Raw genomic sequence first — 24,581 nt, forward strand, 5'->3', positions numbered from 1 at the left:
TAGTTTGTATCAAACTATCATGTATATTTTAGATTTTAATGAATTATCTTCAAATCTTAATTTCACATTTTAAATGTGTGCTTACGAATATCCGGCCGGCTATGAAATTATGGGAAAGAAAAATTGGTATCAGAATATGTTTTACACAAAATTTACTCAACCAGGATAATTTTTTATCAACATACTACTTAAACTGAGTTGAGGAAATTTTGTTTTGTTGAATCTTTTGAAGATCACTCCACAAAGTTCTTCCTTTTCAGCGATGAAAATTTCTGAAGTATCAAAATTCGCCATCTGGTGCTCGGAAAATGGCCAAAATTGGCCCTCCAATCTTTCCAACGCTTTTGTCATAGAAAATTAAATCTCCTATCCTCCGGAGGGTTGTAAACCTCCCGAACCGACGTCTATCACGCGATCCGGCCCCGGGTTACACGTTTTTCTTCCCTTATCAAATCGACAGCCGGAGAACGCCCAAAGCAACGAGCGGTACCTGTTTCTGGCATAAACATAAATTTAAAAGCCCCTTCTGTCGTCGGGGTGGACGATGACGCCGAGGGGTTGTTGGCCAATAAAAATGAGAAAAAGAAGAAAAAGAAACCGGCCGGCAAAACCCGCCAACACACCACGCCACCCCTTCGGTTCTTTCGGTATAAAAATCTCATTTTCACAAATACATTCGAGTTTTTTTTTTTTGCTTCAACCCCCGGGGTACATTCAGCAATTTATTACAAAACACATTCAGAGTTGATGGAAATTAGGCTCGCAAACAGCGCCAGAGTAGTCCCGTTCCTAGCATAGAGCTCGTACCTTGTTGCACTAGTATTGGTGGCCGCGGGGAAAATGGCACATGCGCCGTTTCAGCGTACACAAAGGAGTCTCCTATCCTGCCTTGGTTGGGTGAAAATCGATAAAAATTAACATGAAGCACACAGACACACACAAACGCAAACCTGGGCTGACTTTCAACCCCTTGTCGATTGTTTTAAGGGTTGATCTAGACTTACCGATTGTGTAGAAATGATTGTTAGTCCAAAGGCTGATTGAATATTTTATTTTAATTTGAAAAATTTAAATAAATATTCAGTAGAATTTATTAAACGTTTATTCAACTTTATGATGACAAAAAAAGGTTCTCGGTACATTAATTTTAACAGCGAAAAATACGATTTAAAAAAATACGAATATAAATTTTTAAATCCTTCGTTTTGGTACAATCAGGCATTTTGCTTAAGGGGCTACATACATGTAAATCGGCAAAAATGGCAAGGGTCGGTACAAGCACACGCTTAAACTCAGTGAATAAAAATATACATTTTCAACTATTACCAAAATAAATTTGAAGACATTGCTTGTATCATTGCCAAGATACAGCTATTTGAAGTTAGTAGTTTCAGTTAGTAGTTAGTGCCACGACATCTCAATACTGCTTCGACCAAATCGGCTCAAAATTTTGGTGAAGACTCGTAAAACCGGTCCCGTGTGCATGACGAAGGCCGATTTTATAGGACCTAATTTAAAAAAAAAAGATAAAAATATTTTTTATTTGATATAAAAATTCGTCAGTTTTTGATTTTTGTATTTTTTTTAAAGCAAAATTAAAAAATCGGGCTTCGTCATGCACACGGGATATGTCTTGGGAGTCTTCATCCCAAAATTCAAGATATCGTGGCACTCGTAAATCAACTCTTTGTTTAGAGAAAAACGTTCACAAAGTTTGACAGTTCAGTTTGCGCATGGCAAAATTGTGAATTTAAATCGTCTCTTACTCAGTTTAGTCACGAATTATCTTCATGAAACTTTCAGGAGTGGTTGAAAATCATCTTTTTAGTGGATTTAGTGAATATGAAATTTTGTGATTTTGTACATGTATGTAACCCCTTAATTATTGGGAAAAAATAATACCATTAATTCAAGCTTATAACATTTGAAGCCTACTGTACAAAAAATAGCATGTAACTTTTTGCAAAGCTCAAGCAACTTTAAATCCTTTTTTCTTGTTTATAAGCTGCCTATAAATTTCTATAAATTTAGATCCATTTCTGGATCATAAAAGAGAACAAAAATAATGAATTAGATTTCTTGCAATTCCATTATAAAACTTCTCGGATGACGAAACTGCCTGCTTTCAATCGCTTAAAATTACAGTACTGAAAAGTACCTTCAGCATTAATTTGAGTGCTCACCTCTTCAGAGCGAGTTGAAAAACGAAAATTATTAATGAAATAATAATTAAATCGTTGCAAAACTTTATTTGTACACGTATCTTCGTAATATGGAGAGTTTGATGCTCGATTAAAGCTTCAAAAATGCTTTTCAGGCTATAAACTTACCAGCAACAGCACCGCCTATAGTAAGCACGCAAATTTATGCAATTTACTGGCCAAAAAGATCAAATTTAATGCATTTTGATCAAAATTTCTATTTTGCGAGACCATTTCTCATCATTTTGGTGGCACACACATCCACACGCAAGAACAGAGGTTAACTGCTTAACGAAAGTCGCCATCAATATCTTTTCACTTGCGCTAACGATTTCAAAGCGCTTAAGATATAAAATTGCTTCCAACTACCGGCAACATGTTCTTTTGACCATTACTTAGTCACTCACTTGAAAAATAATTCCGAAAAATGTAAATAATTGGCAAGCGCCAACAAAAAAACAAACGCGCTAAGTCTTTTGATGTTTCAATTTTGATAACCCATTCCAATCGAAGGCAGAACAAAACCGAGCGAGGAGCGAAGGCAAATAAAGAACAAAGGGTGGCCACCAACACCACCAACATGCTAGTGCAGCGCCTGTTGGAGTGAGCAACTTTCGCTATGAATGCTACTTTTCGTGGGTGTTCGCTTAAAATTTCATCAATTTTGGCAGTACTAAGCAGACCCAAAAGAGCGCTGGAAGAAAAATGAACTAAGCTGAAAATAGAAAAATGGGCGTGGCACTCGACTGATTAGAATTAATTTTTGAAATATTTTTTTAAATGCTTGTAAAAGGAATAGCATAACCTTTAATAAAAGTGAAAATAAACAGAAATGTTCACAAAAAGTTGCTCTACTCGGTGGTGTACTTGGTTATAGTGAATTGCAAGGAACAATCCAGGTTATCCAGCATCATTCAAACACGACCGCTTATTAGGCTTAAAATGGGCATTAGGATGTAACAAAAATGACTTTTTGGCGGGCATTCAAGGGTTTGTTCCGGTGGGCATACTAAGCCCAAATCCAAAATATGAGCTTGATTGGACGTAACAGGAGCTGGCGCTCCGCCCTTCAATTTTAAATGGGATTTAACCCGCAAAAATAGATTTTTTTTTAAATGTCACTTTTTGAGGCATTTTGGCCACTGAAGCGTTTATTTTCAACCTCATTGGCGTGTTGGCCAGATCCTTACGCATCTTTTGGTATATATAACATTGAAATTTGGAGCACCCTGGAGCTCGGTACAGGCCTTCAAACTTTGGCATTTTTTCGAAAAATCGGCCCCGGCAAAATCAAATGGCGTCTAGGGCGTCGCGAGGCGCGACGCATATCTTTTTTGCCGGGACCGATTTTTCGAAAAAATGCTAAAGTTTGAAGGCCTGTACCGAGCTCTAGATTGCTCCAAATTTCAATGTCATATATACCAAAAGATGCGCAAGGATCTGGCCTACACGCCAATGATGTTGAAAATAAACGCTTCAGTGGCCAAAATGCCTCAAAAAGTGACATTTTTGAAAAAATATTTTTTTACGGGTTAAATCCCATTTAAAATTGAAGGGCGGAGCGCCAGCTCCTGTTACGTCCAATCAAGCTCATATTTTGGATTTGGGCTTAGTATGCCCACCGGAACAAACCCTTGAATGCCCGCCAAAAAGTCATTTTTGTTACACTCTAATGGGCATATTTCCCCTATAAATGTCCGATTCGTGCCGAAAAAAATCTTCTTTTTGCAACTTCTTAAAAAATAAACATTGACCGATATCTCTGGAAGTTATGGTCTAATTCACAATGTTAAATAATAAACTATCGTGAAACTTTGTTGTATTTCAAACATGAAGGATTTTTTTTAAATTCATAATATTTTCAACAAAAAACAAATTTTCAAATTTCAAACCTGATGTTCTAAAATGTTAAGCAAAAAATAGCACAAACATTTTTATTCGTTATTCCAGTTACAGTATGTAAAAAAAGTATTTACACCCCTTGGGCACTATGCACATATTGTGATGAAACATCTAAACAATTTAATGTTGACAGAAACCTAGTACTACGTTTTGTTCAGAAACTCATGCCAGACATTTTGCTTCAAAAAGCTCATGAAAAGATGATTTCTATAAAAAGTTATATAACAAATACTATTACGAAACTAAAAAAGGTGCAAAAAAAGTTTGTACACCTTTCGAAAAATTAACATAAATAATGTTATTTGTTGACAAATCATCATAAATCCAGTCTCCCAACTTCAAATAGGCATCCTTGACTGATTAAAAAAATAATTTGGATTGAATATAAAGTTTACTAACTACTTAGTATAAAAGTTTATATAACTCTGGAAATTCTATATAAAACTTATCTAAACTTAATTTTGCAAACTTTTAATTCAACTAAATGTCAATATATTACCATAAAATTGCTAAATAAACATTTTGGAGTGGGTATAACACCGTTTTGGGGGTATTTGTATCGATAGAATAGATTTTTCGTTGGAATTTCGTACCAACCCGGAATTACGTCGTTGGAAAATCCGCCGGCATCCGAACCGGTCCACAATTCTTAAGTCAACCTATGTGGCATCGGAAAGGGCATAAAATTTCCGATCTTTTGATATCCATACATCTAGGTTTTCTATAAAACCCACGATTTTAAATACCTAGGTAAAAACGTTGTTATAGTTTTGTTTGAGCAATCTGCCAAAAATGTATGGAATTTCGTAATTTTTGTTCTCGTGGATCAAACTTACGTTTTGCCCAGGTATTTAAAAACGTGGGTTTTATAGAAAACCTAGATGTATGGGATCAAAAGATCGGAAATTTTATGCCCTTTCCGATGCCACATAGGTTGACTTAAGAATTGTGGACCGGTTCGGATGCCGGCGGATTTTCCGACGACGTAATTCCTGGTTTGTACGAAATTCCAACGAAAAATCTATTCTATCGATACAAATACCTCCAAAACGGTGTTATACCCGCTCCAAAATGTTTATTTAGCAATTCTATGGTAATATATTGACATTTAGTTGAATTAAAAGTTTGCAAAATTAAGTTTAGATAAGTTTTATATAGAATTTCCAGAGTTATATAAACTTTTATACTAAGTAGTTAGTAAACTTTATATTCAATCCAAATTATTTTTTTAATCAGTCAAGGATGCCTATTTGGAGTTGGGAGACTGGATTTATGGTGATTTGTCAACAAATAACATTATTTATGTTAATTTTTCGAAAGGTGTACAAACTTTTTTTGCACCATTTTTATTTTCGTAATAGTATATACTGTATATCACAAATTTGAAAAATAAAAAAAATATATTGAAACCATAAAGGTATCTGCCCATTTTTTTTTTTTCAAAATTATGTATTTCCAAGAGAAAAGTATTTTGTTAGGAAAACATTTGTAACGGCATTATCTTGATTGTGACTGATCTTAAAATTACCAAAAGTCTAGAGCACTGGAGGCACCAGGCTCTGACAGAAGGGGGGCCACTAGCATGAGATTTTTGTTATTACGCCGTTTGTGAATGACCCCCGGACTAATCTAGAACAATTTTTTGTCGAAGGAGGGATGCGATTGAATCATTTCAAATTAGTTTGAAAATCTATTCTAACTTTTTGGACACAGGCAAAATTTAAATATGCTCAGAAAAATAAGCTTTATTGTTGGGTGTAATAAAATCAGCAATCAATTGAGAACAAAATGAGGAATTCCATGCAATATTATCTAAATCGGGATGTAGTGAACGGATTTGGATGAAATTTTAATGGTTATAAGTAAACATTCTACATAAACTAATGCAGGTTGAACTAGGTTGAAAAATAGCATGATTGCAGAAAAAAATAATTTTGAACACAAAAATTAGTGGTGCTCTGGAGTAACCATGGGCGTTAGACGGTTAAACCACAAAAGGGAAAATTAAGTCAAAAATGACAACATTATGAGAGTTTTTGGTGATATTTTTTTGTCATTCAAGAAAGGATATAAGTGCAATATTTTAAGAAAATGTTACCACGAATGAATGTTTTATTTATTATTGTCTTCTTACTTTAATCACTCTCTGTCTATTACCCTAGCATCTGTCACTTTCAGTTGCGTTCCAGACCGCACACCATATTGTCCGGCAAACCTTCTATCACAGCAGAGTCAGCACCGGAACGACCGGTGCAGAGTGCACCCAAAACATTACAACTATTTTCATTGCGTGATTCGTTGTCATGCTTAACGTGCTTTATCTGCGCGCACAAACCCCAGGTTTCGATCAGGTTCTGGCCAGGACATGCGCCGGAGGGTAGTTGTGTATTACCGTCAGCTGGACTCAACCGGAGAGGGTGACTTTCCCTAGCATTTTCGACCCAGCACCACATAGAGCGAATTTTATTAGCATATCGAATCCATATTCCACTGACTTGCATTAAAACTCTCGTTCGGCAACGATTTATCGCCAAATTTTAATCTCGCTCGTATTGATGAGGCAGACAAGTTTCGAACATTCGCGTTTTTCATTCTTTCGATTTTTCCTGGCAATATTTGATATCCTTGTTTCCGTCGACCCTCATGAGAAGCAAAAACGGTCCGCTCTACAAATTGTGAGTGTGTGCCATGAATAAATATTCATGAATAGCGCGTGTGTTTTTTTTGTGTGTGAATAATAATTTCCCTTTTTAAAAAGGACCGCGAAGCCCGGAAATGCAGGTCTCAATGGTCGTTTTATGCAAAATGCACCTGATTAAATACGTGAAACATCACACTGTAACGAAAACTGCAAATATCGAACTATGAATTTTTCAAGTGTGATGTGAAATCATGAATCCAATCCGTGAAATCATGAATGCATGATATCAAAATCAAACTGAACCAGCCAAAGATTGGCACACCTCATTTTCCAGTTCGTGCAGCGTTGATAAATATTCGCCTCATTACAGCACTGAATGGAACAACCGTTCATGGAAGTGACTTCACCCATTTTCCCTCCAAACTTCCCCTAAACAGGATCCAACCGGCAAAAAAAGATCAACTTCACACCCATCCACGGTAAACCTTCCCTTATCGCAACGGAAACATGGTTCGGCCGTCGAAGGGTGAGAAAATGGTCCCGAAACACGCACCACGCCACACCGTCGTCGTCGTGGGTCGGTCATTCATTTGTGCTGCCATATCTCGCGTATCGTATTATAACTACACTCCTTGGTTTAGTTGCTGCTGCTGCTGCACACATTAACCGGCACACGGTGTGACAACGAGGGGGATGAAAAATGGAAAAATGAGGTCCTTTCATCAACCAACGCCAGGCCAGGCCAAGCTGAGCCCGGGGCGAGGCAGCAGCTCTAAACAACATGTGGAACTCTGATGATGATTGTACACAGCCATGCCACACTGACTAAGGGATTAAAGGGTAAAGGGACACATTTTTTGGGTGTGATTCCTCGTTTGCAAGAAGATTAAAAAATACGAGGCCAAAATGTTCAATATCTGAAAATTATATTCATCAAAAATTGGGCGCTGTTTCAATTTATAAGCCAAAATGAATAATTGGTTGAATTTATTTATTTATTGGTTATAATTTTATTATGATTCAACTTGTTTAGTAAAAAACCGGTAACGCTTGTTTCATGATTCTCGTATGTTTGGCAGATTAAAAATTTGATCCTATTTCTATCCAATTTGCAAAAATAAATCATCATCATGTATCAATGGATGATTTTTGCCTTCCTCACTGAGGTAAGGCTATAATCCTGCTCTAAAAATGAACTTTTTATGTAAAGCTCGAAAACCCACCTTGATGTATACATATCGACTCAGAATCGAAAACTGAACAAATGTCTGTGTGTATGTGTGTGTGTGTTTGTGACCAATAATGTCACTCAGTTTTCTCAGCACTGGTTAAACCGATTTTGATCAAACCAGTTGCACTCGACTTGATTCAGAGTCCCATACGGTGCTATTGAATTGTTTGAAGTTTTGATAAGTAGTTCAAAAGTTATGTATAAAAATGTGTTTTCGCTTATTTTCGGAAGTTGCACAAATGCCAGGAAATCGCACCAAATATCATCATGTTGTATATCGTTGGTTAAGTAATCGAAAGACCTTTCCAACAAGTCCAACACATTGAAGATATGGCAACCTTTTCTCAAGTTATGACCACATTACCGATATTTATGAACTCTTTTGAAACCGGATCACACTTAAACGTATTTAAACGATGTCCGGATCCTTCATCCAACCCATCGTTGGTTAGGTAATCAAAAGACCTTTACAACGAGTCCAAAACATTAAAGATCTGGCAACTCTGCCTCGAGTTATGACCACTTAAGTGATATTTATGAACTCTTTTGAAACCGCATCATACTTAAGCGTATTTAAACGATGTCCGGATCCTTCATCCAACCCATCGTTGGTTAGGCAATCAAAAGACCTTTCCAACGAGTCCAAAACATTGAAGATCTGGCAACCCTGCTTTGAGTTATGACCGCTAAAGTGATATTTATGTACTTTGTTATTCCGCATCTATAAAAAGTAATAAAATTTGTGTCCATCTTATTACCCATTGTTGGTAAAGAGTGAGGAAGGCATCAACCACATAGGTGGATTAAGTTAGTTTTTTACTAAAGTTTTATGTATTTTAAATAGTTTTTTTTTTCAGAACCTTCCCTGAAAACCCCCCTCAAATTCAAAAATACAAAAAAAAAAAACAAAAAAAAACAGAATTGAGTCCTAAAATTAAGCTTCTGAGTACAGTTACCCTTTGTACGTCAAAAACGTCTAATTCCTTGTTTAATTTTAAATAACATATCCAAAAGGATTCGGAGATATGATTTTTTGAACATAAAAACCGTGTTTTTCGAGGGAAAATTAAGAAAACGGGTTAAAACTAACTTTTTCACTAAAATGACCGATACATGTTTGGGTACCAAAAGTTGCGTTTTTCAATTACGAAAATTTCAGTAAATTGTTTCACTGAGTTCTATTCATACGAAGAGTGTCGATAAAATAGTAGTTTATGCAACAAGTTGCAAAAAGAGGATTTTTTCAGCACGAGTCGTACATTTATCCAACGAGGTTCTAAGTCCCACCCAAACAACACACCATTTTCCAATGTCGATATCTCAGCACCTAATGGTCCGATTTTCAATGTTAAAATATGAAACATTCGTGAAATGTTCCGTTTTTTTCGAAAAAAATATTTTCAAATTTTTTAAACCAAGACTAACATTTTAAAAGGGCGTAATATTGAATGTTTGGCCCTTTTGAAATGTTAGTCTTGGTTTACAAATTTTGAAAATATAGATCGGAAAATTTCACGAATGTTTCATATTTTAACATTAAAAATCGGACCATTAGTTGCCGAGATATCGACATTGGAAAATGGTGTGTTGTTTGGGTGGGACTTAGAAAACATCAATTTTCAGTTTTTAAACCTTTGCATGGTAATATCTCAGCAACTAAGGGTCGTATCAACAAAGTTCAAAAATGCAAATATAGAGAATTTTTTTCAGCTTTTCAAAAATATTTTTTTCAAAAGTGGGCAATCATGTGCACCAATTAAAAAATATTAAAAACTGCGACTATTTTCAAAAAAGGCACCTAAAAATGGATTTAACTTGAAAACGGTGCACTTTATCAAAATTTCACTAGAGTACTTTTTGATGCAAATTTGATTTTACATCGAAAAATGAAGTTGAAAAATTTTTGCGACCAATTTTTCGATTTTTTGAAAAAATCAGTATTGATTCAAAAATTCATAACTCGCTCAAAGATTTTTTGCACAACCTGGAAATTTCTGAAAAGTTGGCAATTGATGTCCTCTAAAACACATCAAAAAATAAAAAAAATTTAAAATAGTGTTTTTTTGCAAATCAAGTTTTAGTGACAAAAAGTTAAATAAAAACGCCTTTTGAATGGAATTTCAACATCCATGTATTAAGCTCAAAACAAACACAAAAAAAAATGTAAATTTTTAGATACTAGTTTTGAAAAGTTCAACATTTCAGCACTGGTATTGAAAAGTATTCATTTTCCATTCTGTTATTTTTCGTAGTGAAAGGGAGGCCGTTCCGTCGCTCGAAAATGACAGGAAAAGTAAGTAGTTTCACGACGGAATTGCAAAAAATTTAATTCAAATTTGTAAATTTCAAAATCCATGTTTTGTTTACACTCAATGCTTTTAACGCATGGCAAAAACTGTGCCCTCTACCCCATTCAGTCCAAGGACCAATCTAAATGAGAGATCCTGTTTTTTTTTATATTTTCATTCGAGTTTTAGAACGAACTAGAAAGAGCACCACCGGAGGATCTGCTCCGAGGGGAGAGAGCAGCGGCAAACACAAGGATTCGGGTGGTGAGGAACGGACGGGGTCATTGCACTGTTGGCTCGTGGCGCGGTTCTCTGAATGTGTGTGTTTGTGTTTGCGAGTTTTTGTCAAGATTGTATTATATTTAGAAACCCGAGGTTCACCCTCTATTCCAAACGCCGTTTTTAGATGCTGCTGCTGCCGATGTCGTAAGCTAATGTGGAAAGGATCTCTTTGATTCGGCTGCAGAGCACATGTGCAGCGAACGCGCATGTGGTACTTAGCCATGTGCCGACGTCCCTTGCGTCTATTTGAAGTTTGTACAATGTTAAGGGAAACTAGTTTGAACATGAAATTAAATCTAATCAAATTAGAACTTTAACAAATATAACACGTCTAGTTAAGAAAATTTCCGGCATTTCACATACTGAACAAAAAATCCCTGAGATTAATTAACAAGCAGAACAAATGAAAAGTTCTCAAGTATCCAACAAAACAGTACAAACAATGTACCCATTCTGCAAAACCCTGGGCTGGCCTCTTGAACACGCAAACTCCCGGTGGTGGTACGTGAATGCAATTTTTCCCTGAAAAAAAGAGGTCCTTCTCATCAGCTCCCGCGCGGGTTTCCTGTTCGTTAGGCTTGCCCGGCGGAAACAAGTGCTGACAAGGGCGGCTTCTGTTTCATATTTGTACGACCTCGTCGTCTCTTTATCCTGGAGAATCCCGGGGGGTGTGTGGGTCGAGAAACGAGAGGTCCGTGTGTTTGATTACTTTTTGTGTTGGGTACGTGCTCTCGTGCAATTGTTATTATTGTTAGCAGGATGAGGATTGTTTGATCAATAGTTCAAGCCTTCAAGCGGGTTACTGCAAGAGGCGTGATAAAAATCTTTTGCTGGAACAACTTTGCGCAAAGTTTAACAAGAGTTACTATCGTAGTTATCCATCAAAACGATTTAGGTATCGTTTGATCAGATTGTAACGTGGAAAAATCATTCCGAACCAAATAATCGTTCCAAACAAAGTGAGAATAATTGCAAAAGTCTACGTAACATGATATTTTATTGAAGTTAAAGAATCTATCAATCATTAGTTGAATTATACCAACTTTTTGTTAATCCAACCATATCATAATTCAGGAAAAAAATAACCAATCGACTGATGGATGTTCCTTGGTATTTTTCCTTTAAAATAAAAATAATGCAACTTCCATTCGTCCATACAATTTATAATATAAAAATATAAAAAATGGTAATAAAGTTGGATGTAATTTTAAATCCTTAACATTTTAACATTGAAAATCGAACCAATACATAGTTGCCTATTTTTTTCCAGTTGAAAAAAATCGGTCTAATTGGAAAATAATTTTCTCAACTTTCTGAAAAATAAAAGTCCAATTTTTTAGCAAAAAGTAACGGATCTGGTACATTTCGCCGAATGGACATTTCGCCGAATCAAAAAAAAATGAATAAAATTAAAGGTAAACAAAAACATAAAAACACCAAAATTACCAAAAGCTAAAACAAAGAACGATTCTTGTTTGAAAGAATGCACAAACTCACAGAAGTATTCTCAAACCGTTTTTTTAAGTCGGCGAAATGTCCATTCGGCGAAATGTCCATTCGGCGAAATGTACCAGATCCGTTACTTTTTGCTAAAAAGTTGAACTTTAATTTTTCAGAAAGTTGAGAAATTTATTTTCCAATTAGACCGAATTTTTCAACTGGCAATAATTAGGCAACTTTGTATTGGTTCGATTTTCAATGTTGAAATTTTAAGGATTTTAAAATTACATCCAACTTTTTTTTATATGTTATCTTATAAATTGTATGGACGAATGGAACGTGTATTATTACCGTCAAATAGCGATTCTCGGAATTGCGAAAAATATTATAATCAACTTGTTGCAAAACTTGATTATTTCAGCACTCGTCGTATTCGTATCGGCGTCGTCCTTTTTTTTCGTGAAATTAACATCTAAATGAATACATAACAGTGCATTTTATTGTTTTTTTATTTGATGTTGAAAAAATGGCAAAAACTGTTTGTTAGGGAAAGTGGGATTTAAAATATTTTTTTAATCTTCTTAAAAAAATTTATTGTCTGGGACCACCCATATGGAAACAAAAAAAAATAGTTTGAAATTAAGTTTGAAATTGCAGTACAGTCCATACTTGATTATTCGAAAGCTTTGGAGAAAAATCAGTTCGGATAATCGAACCAGAAAAAAAAAACATTTTTGTTTTTCATAACTGATCTAACGTCATTAAGAATTTTTAAATCCAAGAAATATTGAAAAAAATATTGAAAAAAATGCATTTTGTTATTTAATAAGCAATCAACTATTCAAATTAGAGTAAAAAAAGGTTGCAGAACTCGAATTTAATGTTAAAAGTAAGAAGACGGAAAAAGACGAGAAACTATAGTTTTCATTCTTTCATAGATATTTAACAAATTTGTGACAGTACACAGCAAAAAATTCAATGACTAAGGTGAAAGTCCGAGTGCTGGCTTTGAATCCCGTCGATTGCATTTAAGTAAATTCTGCACAAAGGAGACGTGCATGTTTTTGTATGCGATTTTAGCATTGAATTGTTTGCTGTTTTATATTTCAAGTTTGAAACAACATCTTCAGTTTGGAAAAAACGGTAAATTTAGAAATTCTGTAGTCATGTTTTTTTTTTTTTTTGAAAAGGTCCAATAAACTTAATTTCCAGTTTTTCCTTTTTAAGTGTTTTGAAACCGCGTAAGGGTAAGGGTATTAAAAAACACCCAAAAACTGAAAATTTGGTTTATTTAAAAAAAAAGTTTTGAATTGATTTGATCAATGTGTTTTCGGATAAAAAAGTTCGTTTTGAAGAATACAATAAAAAATAAATTGAATTCATTGTAGTCATTAAACATAAGAAAAATCGACATCGACTTACTTTTCCCCTCTTACTTCAGCTGCGATTTCTCATTACCATATAAACCAATCTAACGAGCCTGGAAGAGGTACTTTACTTGGCCAATACCGTTTTCCCCCTAGCCCTAGAAGTGCCAGCAAGCACCCACGTGCGCGCACCACACACCTAAGGGAAGCATGGTCGGAACGGTGAGCGCACACTTATACATTCAAAAATAGTGAAAAAAAAAACCCCGAAATTTTGCCCATTGTTAGTGCGAGGGTGTTGCCGGGGATATCCTGTTCCAAGATCCGGCCGGGGTAAATGGCGGCACGGCGGAAGCCGGCTTGCGGTTCCACGAAGCACACACACACATAAACGCACTTACACCATCGAGCAAAAGAAAAGTTGGCCCGGGAATGCTTCTTCTTCTTCGTCTACTTCACCTTCCGTACAATCTCCCACCGGAAAGGATTTGCAGGGGGGAAAGGAAAAATGGCGAAGGAGAAGGAGAAGGAGGCCATGCCACACACTTCTGTGCGAAGGAATAATTTGCGTCACCATGGCAACCTGTGAGAGTGATCCACCCAATGTTGCACGGCAAAAAAAAACAAAGAAATTTGGAAAGATCAAGATTCGAACCTTGAATCTTTAGATCAATACCGGAAAGTCAATATGGAATGTTTAAAAGAAAAGTATAAATCATTAAATTTTTCACTGTGCCCTCGGAACCACAATAGCTTCGATGGCAGTGAGATATGCAGGAGCGCCGACGACGAGCTACACGGCGTGGAGGGAAAATAATCGATAAATTTTGCACAATCTGGGCTAGAGAGTAAACGCCAGGTTGAACTTCTCCTGGGCGCGTACACTTGGATCCCCCCAAAAATACTGAAAATTCCATCCAAGCAAGCACCACCGTTTGACCATCGCCGCTACTCACGATTAGCACCATTGAAAAATTTAGTGAAAATTACGGCGCTCACACACGTTGTGGTAATAATTTATGAAGCGTCAGCCTGGGTGAGGTTTTCCTTTCGTCGTCCTCACGCTCCATGTTGGGTTGGGATTGGAGCAAAAACGCCGGTACGATTCGGAGAAACCGGTTTGAGTTGGAAATCTTTTGAGAAAATGTAAACAAAGTTAGAATATTTGAAACAGTCTACTTATTTAAATTATAAGATTTTAAAAATATTACGACTAAAAAAAAACTCGTTTTTATTCCCTCTAAATTCCCCGATTAGAACAACCCTACACCTTCGGGGGAGGGTTCGGGACTTCGGGATTTGCGGTCGTGCGCAAATCGGGAGCTATGCAACGTCACACGTCAGCTTCGGAATGTTGCGCGACAAACAGTTAAAGGGCACAGGTGTCGCGCAACATCATGATGACGGATTCGAATTCGAAAAAAGGAATCGCTGCCACTGGTCGAAACTTGTTTCCTTGGGAAGGGGTGTAAAATTACGCGAAAATTCAGATTGCAAATGACTCAATAAAAAAAATGCGATCTACCTTCACAAATACATAACCGCCCAAAATTTCAACAAGAAAAAAATGCGTTTAACACGACAAATTATAAAGTTTGGGATTTCGATTACTATCTTTCGCCTCTGGTAGGAAAAATCGAAACAGAAACCACTCCGGGAAATTTAGGTACTGGGATTCACGATTTTTCACCACAGAAAGGAAGATATGGCATTTTCAAATTTATCTGGCAACCTGGCAACTCTGCAAGACAGTCAATAATTAATTAATAATTTAATAGTTAAATTATTTTAAAATTTATCAATTAAACTATTTCAAATTATTTTAGAATTGTATGATTCAAAAATTTAATAATTTAATAATGTAATAAGGTTATAATGTAATAATTTAATAATTGAAGCATTTAATATTTTAATAATTTAATAATTTGAGCATGAGCATGAGCATGAGAGACCACCCATGGTTGTCCTTCTCCGTTGTTGAACAGGACCGTAATATCCTATCAATACAACCGACCATACGCTTAAACGATCAAATGATGTTTCCTTTATCAACAGCATGCATGAATGCGCTGACAAGATAAAACATCACGATCATCAAAACTAGAGCCGTTGCTAATAGGAAACAGTCGTTGGCCACCAACGGCGCCCGCCATGTCAGTTTGTAGATCTCGGGGGATTGGGACGGGAATGTTAGTTAGCACAGGTTGCTACAAAGGGTGGGTTCTATACGATATCCACACCCCCACGTGTGCCGGAAAACTACTTCTACTTGGGATTTTGTTAGTGGGTAAGGGTAATGGCCAGGATTCAACATAGAGGATGATGATGCGACCCAATAATCAATAAATTTTGTTTAATGGTGTGATGTATTATGCATTCTCAAGGCAAACAGTCGGAGTATGCGGATGAGACTATTCCCGGTTATTTGGTGTTGAGTTTAGCATAAATGATTAAATCTTAGACAGCCGGCTGTGGAAAGATAAAACCAAATAAAATGCGAAAACGCGAAACCGCCCGGACCGAAAAACACACACAATCGGGGGAACAACAAAGACGGAAACGGCAACGAAAATCCTGCGTGATGACCGCGACGCGCACCGTTCAAATTCTCCAACGCAACTCATAATTTAATAATTTAATAATTTAATAATTTAATAATTTAATAATTTAATAACTTAATAATTTAATAATTTAATAATTTAATAATTTAATAATTTAATAATTTAATAATTTAATAATTTAATAATTTAATAATTTAATTATTTAATTATTTAATAATTTAACAATTTAATAATTTAATAATTTAATATTTAAGCTTAACATTTGAAGAAAATTTCTACCGGAACCGTCTGCATATTATTCAAATGGTGTTCGAAAGGCATTCCGATGATTGATAAAGTTTAGATGCTTTGAGCTTCGAAAACCTCACGTTTTCAGGGGACTTTTCGGCGCAATGATAAAACGACTCTCTTCGTTTTACGACACAAAACTCTTCTGTTCTTTATAGAAAATAATAATAATAAGTAAACAATCAAAATTATTCACCTGATTCGCAGCGCTCTCTCGCTCCTCCTCACTTCGGTCCCAGCATGTTCTCCGGGCGGACCCACTCGTTGAACTGCTGCTCGTTCAGGTAGCCCAGCTTGAGGGCGGCCTGCTTCAACGTCGTGCCCTCCTTGTGGGCCGTCTTGGCAATCTTGGCCGCCTTGTCGTACCCGATGTGCGGGTTCAGCGCCGTCACCAGCATCAACGACTCGTTCATGATCTTGTCGATGTTGGCCCGGTTCGCCTGGATGCCGACGACGCAGTTCTTGCTGAAGGTGCGCGCGCTGTCGGCTGATTTGATGGGGGAATTGATTAGTTTAGGTCTGTTTTTCGGGGTGGAGGTTACTTACAGAGGAGTCGGATCGATCGGAGTACATTCGAGACGACCAACGGTTTGAACACATTGAGTTCAAAGTGACCGTTGGATCCACCGACGGTGACGGCGACGTTGTTGCCCATAACCTGAGCGCAAACCATAGTCATGGCTTCGCACTGGGTTGGGTTGACCTTTCCGGGCATGATCGAGCTTCCGGGTTCGTTTTCTGGCAGGCTGAGTTCACCGAGGCCGCAACGGGGACCCGATCCGAGGAATCGGATATCGTTGGCGATCTTCATGCAGCTGACGGCGATGGTGTTGAGGCATCCGGAGACCTCGACCATGGCGTCACGAGCGGCCAGCGCTTCAAACTTGTTGGGGGCAGTGACAAACGGCAGGCCGGTGAGTTCGGAGATTTTGGCGGCGCATTTCTCGGCGAATCCGATGCGCGTGTTGAGGCCAGTGCCGACAGCGGTACCTCCGAGGGCCAGCATGTACACGCGTGGCAGGCAGGCTTCAATTCGCTGCAGCGCAAACTCCATCTGCTGGACATAGCCGCTGAACTCCTGACCGAGCGTCAGCGGAACCGCATCCTGGGTGTGCGTGCGGCCAATTTTGATAATGTCCTTGAATTCGTCCGACTTGGCTTTAAGCGCGTCGTGCAGCGTCTGGATGGCCGGCTTCAAATTTCCGGTTAACTCGCGAGCCACCGAAACGTGGATCGCGGTCGGGAAGGTATCGTTCGAAGATTGGGACTTGTTGACGTGATCGTTCGGGTGAACCGGCGTCTTGGAACCCAGTGTGCCGCCCATCAACTCGATCGCCCGATTGCTGATGACTTCGTTGACGTTCATGTTGGACTGAGTGCCAGAACCGGTCTGCCAGATGACCAACGGAAAGTGATCGTCATACAGCTTGCCCGAGATGACATCATCCGCGGCCAGCGCGATCGCGTCCGCAACCTTCGGGTCCAGACCGTACTCTTTGTTGACGAGGGCCGCAGCCTTCTTCAGAATTCCCATGGCAGTGATGACCGGCTGGGGCATCCTCTCGGTTGGTCCTCCGATCGGGAAGTTCATCGTGGAACGAACAGTCTGCGCGCCATAGTACTTGTCGTTCGGCACTTTCAACTCGCCAAAAGTGTCCGACTCGGTGCGGAAGCCAACGTCTTTGCTAGCCTGGAGAAACAGAGAGAAGACAAAAACTGATTATTCCATACTGCTTAGGGGCTCGACACGTCGACGTGTTATGCAACTCCAGCTGAACTTAGAGCTCGTATGTTTGTACAAATTATAGTTCCACAATTATGCCAAAGTTTAAAATCAATTACCATGACTTGAAACAATTCCCACGATAAACAGCCACAATCAACAAGTTGGCTAAATTAACAGCAGCAAGTGGGGGCAAAAGAAACAAAAGTTAAAGAAAACACAATAAAAAACGCGACTTAACTGATGAACGAGCACTCGCTTACTGAGTTGTGCTGAGAGTGTTGCTGAGACGTTTTTCTCGCTCTCTATTAAATGACCAAGATTGCATTCGCACACGGCAACAAAACAAGTTAAAAACCTGATTTACTGAGCTGCAACGGACAACGGACTCTCTAGACATTCGCATTTTTTTTTTTGTTATTTAAATAAAAAATTTAATCCCTTTTGAAATTGTAATAGTTAAAAATAAAAAAATAAATAAAAATCAATTTTGATGGATTTCTATTTTTTTCTAGAGACCTATCCTATAAGACGACATCCAGAAATGACGTAGTATTTTAGGGTAAGGATCAAAGGTTCTGAAGGTGTAAAACGATCCCTACAAAGAGATTTTCTGATCGATTTGTGATCTTCAACAAAGTTGAAGTTAATTAATAGTACCTTTCAGAAAAATGCAATACACTCTAAACATTTTTTTTTAAATTAACATTTCATCACAAAGTTCAAAATAATTTTTTTTAACTTATTTCAGTGTGTTAAAAAAATAGTCAGATGTCCAATCAAAAAGCCGAGACCCGTGGTGTTGGTGTAATCGTGGTTGCCCCTCACCCAGTCGGCCTGGGATAGATCCCAGACGGTTCCGAAGGGTTTTTTCGAGACGAGATTTTTCGAAAAGGGTTTATTTTAATTGGAAACCGACAGGAAATTTAACTACAGTATTTTTTTGAGGTTGAAGTTTGCAAAATATCTTCTATTGACTTTTTTAATTGCTTATAAATATCTTTGATTTTTTGTCGACTATATTCAATACTTTTCAAAAATCAATATTTTTTGTGAACAAAACGATTGCCGTTAATGTTCAGGGAATGTTCAGGGTTGTTACGGAAAAGTCGAGAAAAAATCCGCGCCAGATCCGCGCCGACCCCTAAACCCAATCCGCGCGAAATCCGCGCCATATAAAAAAAATCGCGAAAAACATAGAAGAGAGTAACATAATGAATGAAATTTTAAACGAAAAAAAGAATAATACAGAAGGCATTTGGATCAGTACCGTTGATCAGTTGTGGATTCATATCCCACCTGTACCAAATGGAATCTTTTTTTGTCATTTCTGAAACAATATGAGCATTTTTTGCAACACTAATATCATTGCTTTAAAAACAAATTCAGGAAAAAAAATTAAATTCTGAATTTTAAAAAATTTAAAACCATAAAATAAATCACCAAATTATAAAATCTAGGGATTTAGTACTTGATAATTTTCGCCAAAACTTTACTCTGGAAATACGAAACACAAAATTTCTATTATTTTTTTCTCTAAATTTCTCTAAACTAAAATATAATTCTAAAAATGATCCTAACTAAGAAAATGGCAAAAAATAATAATTTAATAATTCAAAAATTTAATAATTTTATAATTTTATAATTTGATAATTTAATAATTTGATAATTTGATTATTTAATAATTTAATAATTTAATAATCTAATAATTTAATAATTTAATAATTTAATAATTTAATAATTTAATAATTTAATAATTTAATAATTTAATAATTTAATAATTTAATAATTTAATAATTTAATAATTTAATAATTTAATAATTTAATAATTTAATAATTTAATAATTTAATAATTTAATAATTTAATAATTTAATAATTTAATAATTTAATAATTTAATAATTGAATAATTAAATAATTGAATAATTTAATAATTTAATAATTTAATAATTTAATAATTTTATAATTTAATAATTTAATAATTTATTAATTTAATAATTTAATAATTTAATAATTTAATAATTTAATAATTTAATAATTTAATAATTTAATAATTTAATAATTTAATAATTTAATAATTTAATAATTTAATAATTTAATAATTGAATAATTAAATAATTGAATAATTTAATAATTTAATAATTTAATAATTTTATAATTTAATAATTTAATAATTTATTAATTTAATAATTTAATAATTTAATAATTTAATAATTTAATAATTTAATAATTTAATAATTTAATAATTTAATAATTTAATAATTTAATAATTTAATAATTTAATAATTTAGTAATTTAGTAATTTAATAATTTATTAATTTAATAATTTAATAATTTAATAATTTAATAATTTAATAATTTAATAATTTAATAATTTAATAATTTAATAATTTAATAATTTAATAATTTAATAATTTAATAATTTAATAATTTTTAATTTAAAAATTCAATAATTTGATAACTTAAGAACTTTCTTAAAAAATTAAAAATTAACAAAAAAAATTAATTGTAATATTTTCGTATTTTTTCAATTCAATAATTCGTGTTTTGACAATTTCAAATTATGAATTCTATTTTTTTTTATTATTTGAATGTGTAAATTCTGAAATTTCAAATTGTTGAATTCTAGATTTCTTATTTTTTTAAATTTTAACATTACATTTCGCTTTTAGACGGAGATTTTAGCAGATTTCTAAATGGATTTCGTGTGATAATTGGGAGTAGAATCAATTCTACCTGAATCAGAATGGCAACAGAGTTTTTAATTTTTTCAATAAACGAAAAATTTAAAAATTTAAATTTTTATATTGAAAAAAACATCGAAAATCTAAAAAGTTTCATAGCTTCAAATTTTTAATATTCTGTAATTTTTTCGAATTTTGTTATCTATATATATAAAGTTGATAACGGAAAAACGGATCGGAGCGCTCTGGAACACTTTTTTATTTGAGTTTGAAAATTATGCTATTTTTTCACTAAAATGCCAATAACTCCCTTTAGAATTAACCAATTTGGATGTTCTATCCTGCATTTTGTTGCATTTTTAAAGCCCTTTCAGATGCATTTTGAATTTTGAAATTAAATAGAATTTTGTCCAAGTTATAGCCTTTTTAAGATTTTTTACGTTTTGAACCTTCAAACTTTGTGTCCCGATTTGCCCCACTTCCCGTTGACCTAGAGTGCTCATATTTTGGCCGGATGCTAGTTTTATATGTACAAACAACCCCTGAAAATTTCAGGCAGATTGGTGAGGTCCAAACGACGTCCCATACAAAGGGGTATGCCCTGTTCGTGGACTCGCTCTTAATAATTTAAAAATTCAATAATTTGATAACTTAAGAACTTTCTTAAAAAATTAAAAATTAACAAAAAAAATTAATTGTAATATTTTCGTATTTTTTCAATTCAATAATTCGTGTTTTGACAATTTCAAATTATGAATTCTATTTTTTTTTATTATTTGAATGTGTAAATTCTGAAATTTCAAATTGTTGAATTCTAGATTTCTTATTTTTTTAAATTTTAACATTACATTTCGCTTTTAGACGGAGATTTTAGCAGATTTCTAAATGGATTTCGTGTGATAATTGGGAGTAGAATCAATTCTACCTGAATCAGAATGGCAACAGAGTTTTTAATTTTTTCAATAAACGAAAAATTTAAAAATTTAAATTTTTATATTGAAAAAAACATCGAAAATCTAAAAAGTTTCATAGCTTCAAATTTTTAATATTCTGTAATTTTTTCGAATTTTGTTATCTATATATATAAAGTTGATAACGGAAAAACGGATCGGAGCGCTCTTTGTTGCGTTGGGTTCGTATAAGCCCAAGGAAGGTTTTTACGCTAATATATTGACACTTTGGCCACTCCGGAACCGATTCCGGAGCATCGGCAAATTGTATGGAAAAAGATGCGTAAAATCAAATTTTGATCACAGGAGGCTGAATAAACGAAAAAGTAAAAAAAAAAGTCAACAAACGAAAAAAGGCAGAACGAAGTCTGTCGGGTGAGCTTTGTTTTTTTTTTAAGAGTTGTAATGTGATGTTAAATTTATATAACAAATCTTAATACATTAAAAAAAATCGCTCCTTGAAGATTATTTCAAAGTTTCTTATTAAGAAAAAAAAACAATCAATAATTTTTAGAAGAAAACATTCTTCATTAACAACTTCTTAGAAATTGATGTTTTCGCACTAAACGAAAAAAAAAAATTATTTAATTCCTAATAATATTTTCCTTTGTAATTTGAAAGAAAATCTATCGTTCTCAATTATTTTGTTTATCAATATTACAATCCGCGCGAAATCCGCGCCTGAGCAAAATTAGCCAGCAAATCCGCGCCAGATCCGCGCGATACGCGCCATCCGCGCCATCCGCGCGATCCGCGCCGTCCGTAACAACCCTGAATGTTTTTCAGTGTTACCATTGAGGTGATTTAACGAAGAAAAATGTTACCATTTTTATCTCTGAGTAGTCTCAAGGCGAGGCGGAAATATTAGTGAAATAATCGAACGGAGATTTTTATAGCCGAAAATTTGGTTTTAAGAAGACATAATATCTAAAAAATTTCTTTTCTAGGCACAGCTTTTCGAACGTATTTATAACACTTTTGTATTATATGAACAGTACTGTCGTTCCTTGCTGGGATTCCTATCTAGGTAAAACAAAAGAGCACACCGGCATCGACGTATGTATTCCATAAACATAATTAAAAAAGTGCAATTTGTTAAACTTAGCGAATTTCGAACAAAATTTAATTTCATAATTATTTGTATTACTTTGAAAATATGTATTGGATATAAAATGCACAACATTCAACTTAACTCAAAAATAATAAATTAATGATAATACTCTTTGATAATACACAGGTTCTTTTTTGACACGTAGAAATTTCAGTCACAATCATAACCTTATTTATTCTGCAATTTCTGGACAAAACATTTTTAATAAATCTGCTAATTGGACTGTTTATTATAACATCCATACTAACCAACTTTACTTTCTTGCTTGGTATCACATCACTCGACTCGTCACCACTTTTAATATCGATATCAGACATTATTGCAAGTGTTAATCGAATGAGCAACCAAAAACCGCGTTCTATCGGACCGGAATCAACCATAAGAGTGAAGAATAAGAATACAACAACAAACCCAAAACCACAATAAGTTGATAGTGCTTATCAACTAAACATTCTGTGGTAAACCTTTTACCGGCACATTTTCACTTAAAAACCAAAAAACCTCATCCGATTATGTAATTTTCCGACTTTTTCCCCATTCCAACCAAAATTGCTCACCTTGGCGGTGGTGGCCAGCGCCCTCGCGGACTGCTGCTGGGCGATCGCGGCCAGTTTGGCCTGCCCGCGGAGCACGGCCCGTGACAGGTGGAAGATTCTGCACGCCATTTCGGTGAACTTGTTCAAAAACCCGGGATGATCGGCAAGAAATGCACAACTTTCACCACCGCGAGATGCCGATGAAAAACCACAACACAGGCAGGCGGAGGAGGAAGAGAATCTGTGTGTTGACGGGAGAGCAAAAGGTAAAAAATCGCAAAATTTGTGTGTCTGTGGTTGTGGAAGCACGGCGAATGATGTTGCCAGTCTATTTGTAATTTTTTTTATTGATTGTTTGAATTTTAAAAACTACAATTACAAAAAAATATATATTCCGCATTCAAATTTAAAAAAAATACGACAATTGATAAAATAAACACAACAATGTTTCAAAGAGATGAAAGAAAAACCTCCAAAAAAATCTAAAACAGTCAAAATTGAAAAAAAAGTTCATTCGACTTTTAAAAAAAAAATCTCTAGAACTATAGTTCTGGTTAAAGCCGAGGTAAAAGTTATTAAAAAAAAATTATTAATAATTATTTTTTAAGATCCGTATTTTTAACTCCTATTTCATTAATTTTTTAGCATTTCTGGCAGCTCTGATAAAATCAGTTTGAAATTCTGACATTTTCCGATGTCAAAATAGAGAATGACATTTCTGACTGTCATCAAACAAAAACTAAACACGCTCAAAAAGAAGCATGCAAAAGTGCTCTTTTCAGATTCAGTAGTACCAGCCGTCCCCTAACATGACAGTTTTCGTGAGTTGCGCGTATCCACCGACAGATGGCGAGTGGGCCTCGTCGGAGTCCGCCCAATAAATACGCAACTCAAAATTTGCATGGGAAACTTTTTTTTCGTGACGGCTTTCGCGGCCCGCTCACTTCATCTGTTCTAGACTAATATTTGAACGTGGCGTATCTCTAAACAAGTTTTTAAAGAAAATGATTCTAGGCTGCATATTGATCCTTGCACTGTAACTTGGATTTGGCCCGCACTTTTCTCTCGCACTTTTGACAACAAATTTTCCAAAAACTAGGCAACCAGCAGTTGTTTATTTACATTTCCAGTCGCAGTTTCCACCAAACTGGACATTCGCACTTTAAAATTGCGATTGACAGGTAAGCAACATCGGCTCGCTTTGATCATTTTTTGAGAAAATTAAAATTTCCCAAGCCAGTTTGACAAGTCGCAATAGTGCGATCGATAGCAATAATTTAGTGCGAAGTCCAAGTTAGTGAGAATTGCGCAATATTTTGTCGTTTTAAACTGAAACAAGGCAAACACTTTATTTATTCAAACTATTTGCCATTTTCA

General features: G+C 35.2%; 1 protein-coding gene across 3 annotated transcripts; it reads right to left on the reverse strand.

The window, feature by feature from the left end:
- Positions 1 to 16,322: 16,322 nt before the first annotated feature.
- On the reverse strand, positions 16,323 to 23,452 carry LOC120414363 (fumarate hydratase, mitochondrial-like). Of its 3 annotated transcripts, none has more exons than XM_039575526.2 (3): positions 23,226 to 23,452; positions 16,748 to 17,891; positions 16,323 to 16,688 (listed from the first exon to the last, which is right to left on the reverse strand). In XM_039575526.2, the coding sequence occupies exons 1-3, from the start codon at positions 23,331 to 23,333 to the stop codon at positions 16,426 to 16,428; spliced, it is 1,515 nt and encodes a 504-aa protein (XP_039431460.1). In that variant the 5' UTR covers positions 23,334 to 23,452; the 3' UTR covers positions 16,323 to 16,425. The 3 variants fall into 3 exon arrangements, with proteins under 3 accessions (XP_039431460.1, XP_039431459.1, XP_039431461.1); XM_039575525.2 differs by lacking the exon at positions 23,226 to 23,452 and adding an exon at positions 22,917 to 23,059; XM_039575527.2 differs by lacking the exon at positions 23,226 to 23,452 and adding an exon at positions 18,044 to 18,190.
- Positions 23,453 to 24,581: the final 1,129 nt, after the last annotated feature.

The sequence above is a fragment of the Culex pipiens genome, chromosome 3 (genome assembly GCF_016801865.2).
Source record: "Culex pipiens pallens isolate TS chromosome 3, TS_CPP_V2, whole genome shotgun sequence".
In the NCBI taxonomy this organism is placed as follows: domain Eukaryota; kingdom Metazoa; phylum Arthropoda; class Insecta; order Diptera; family Culicidae; genus Culex; species Culex pipiens.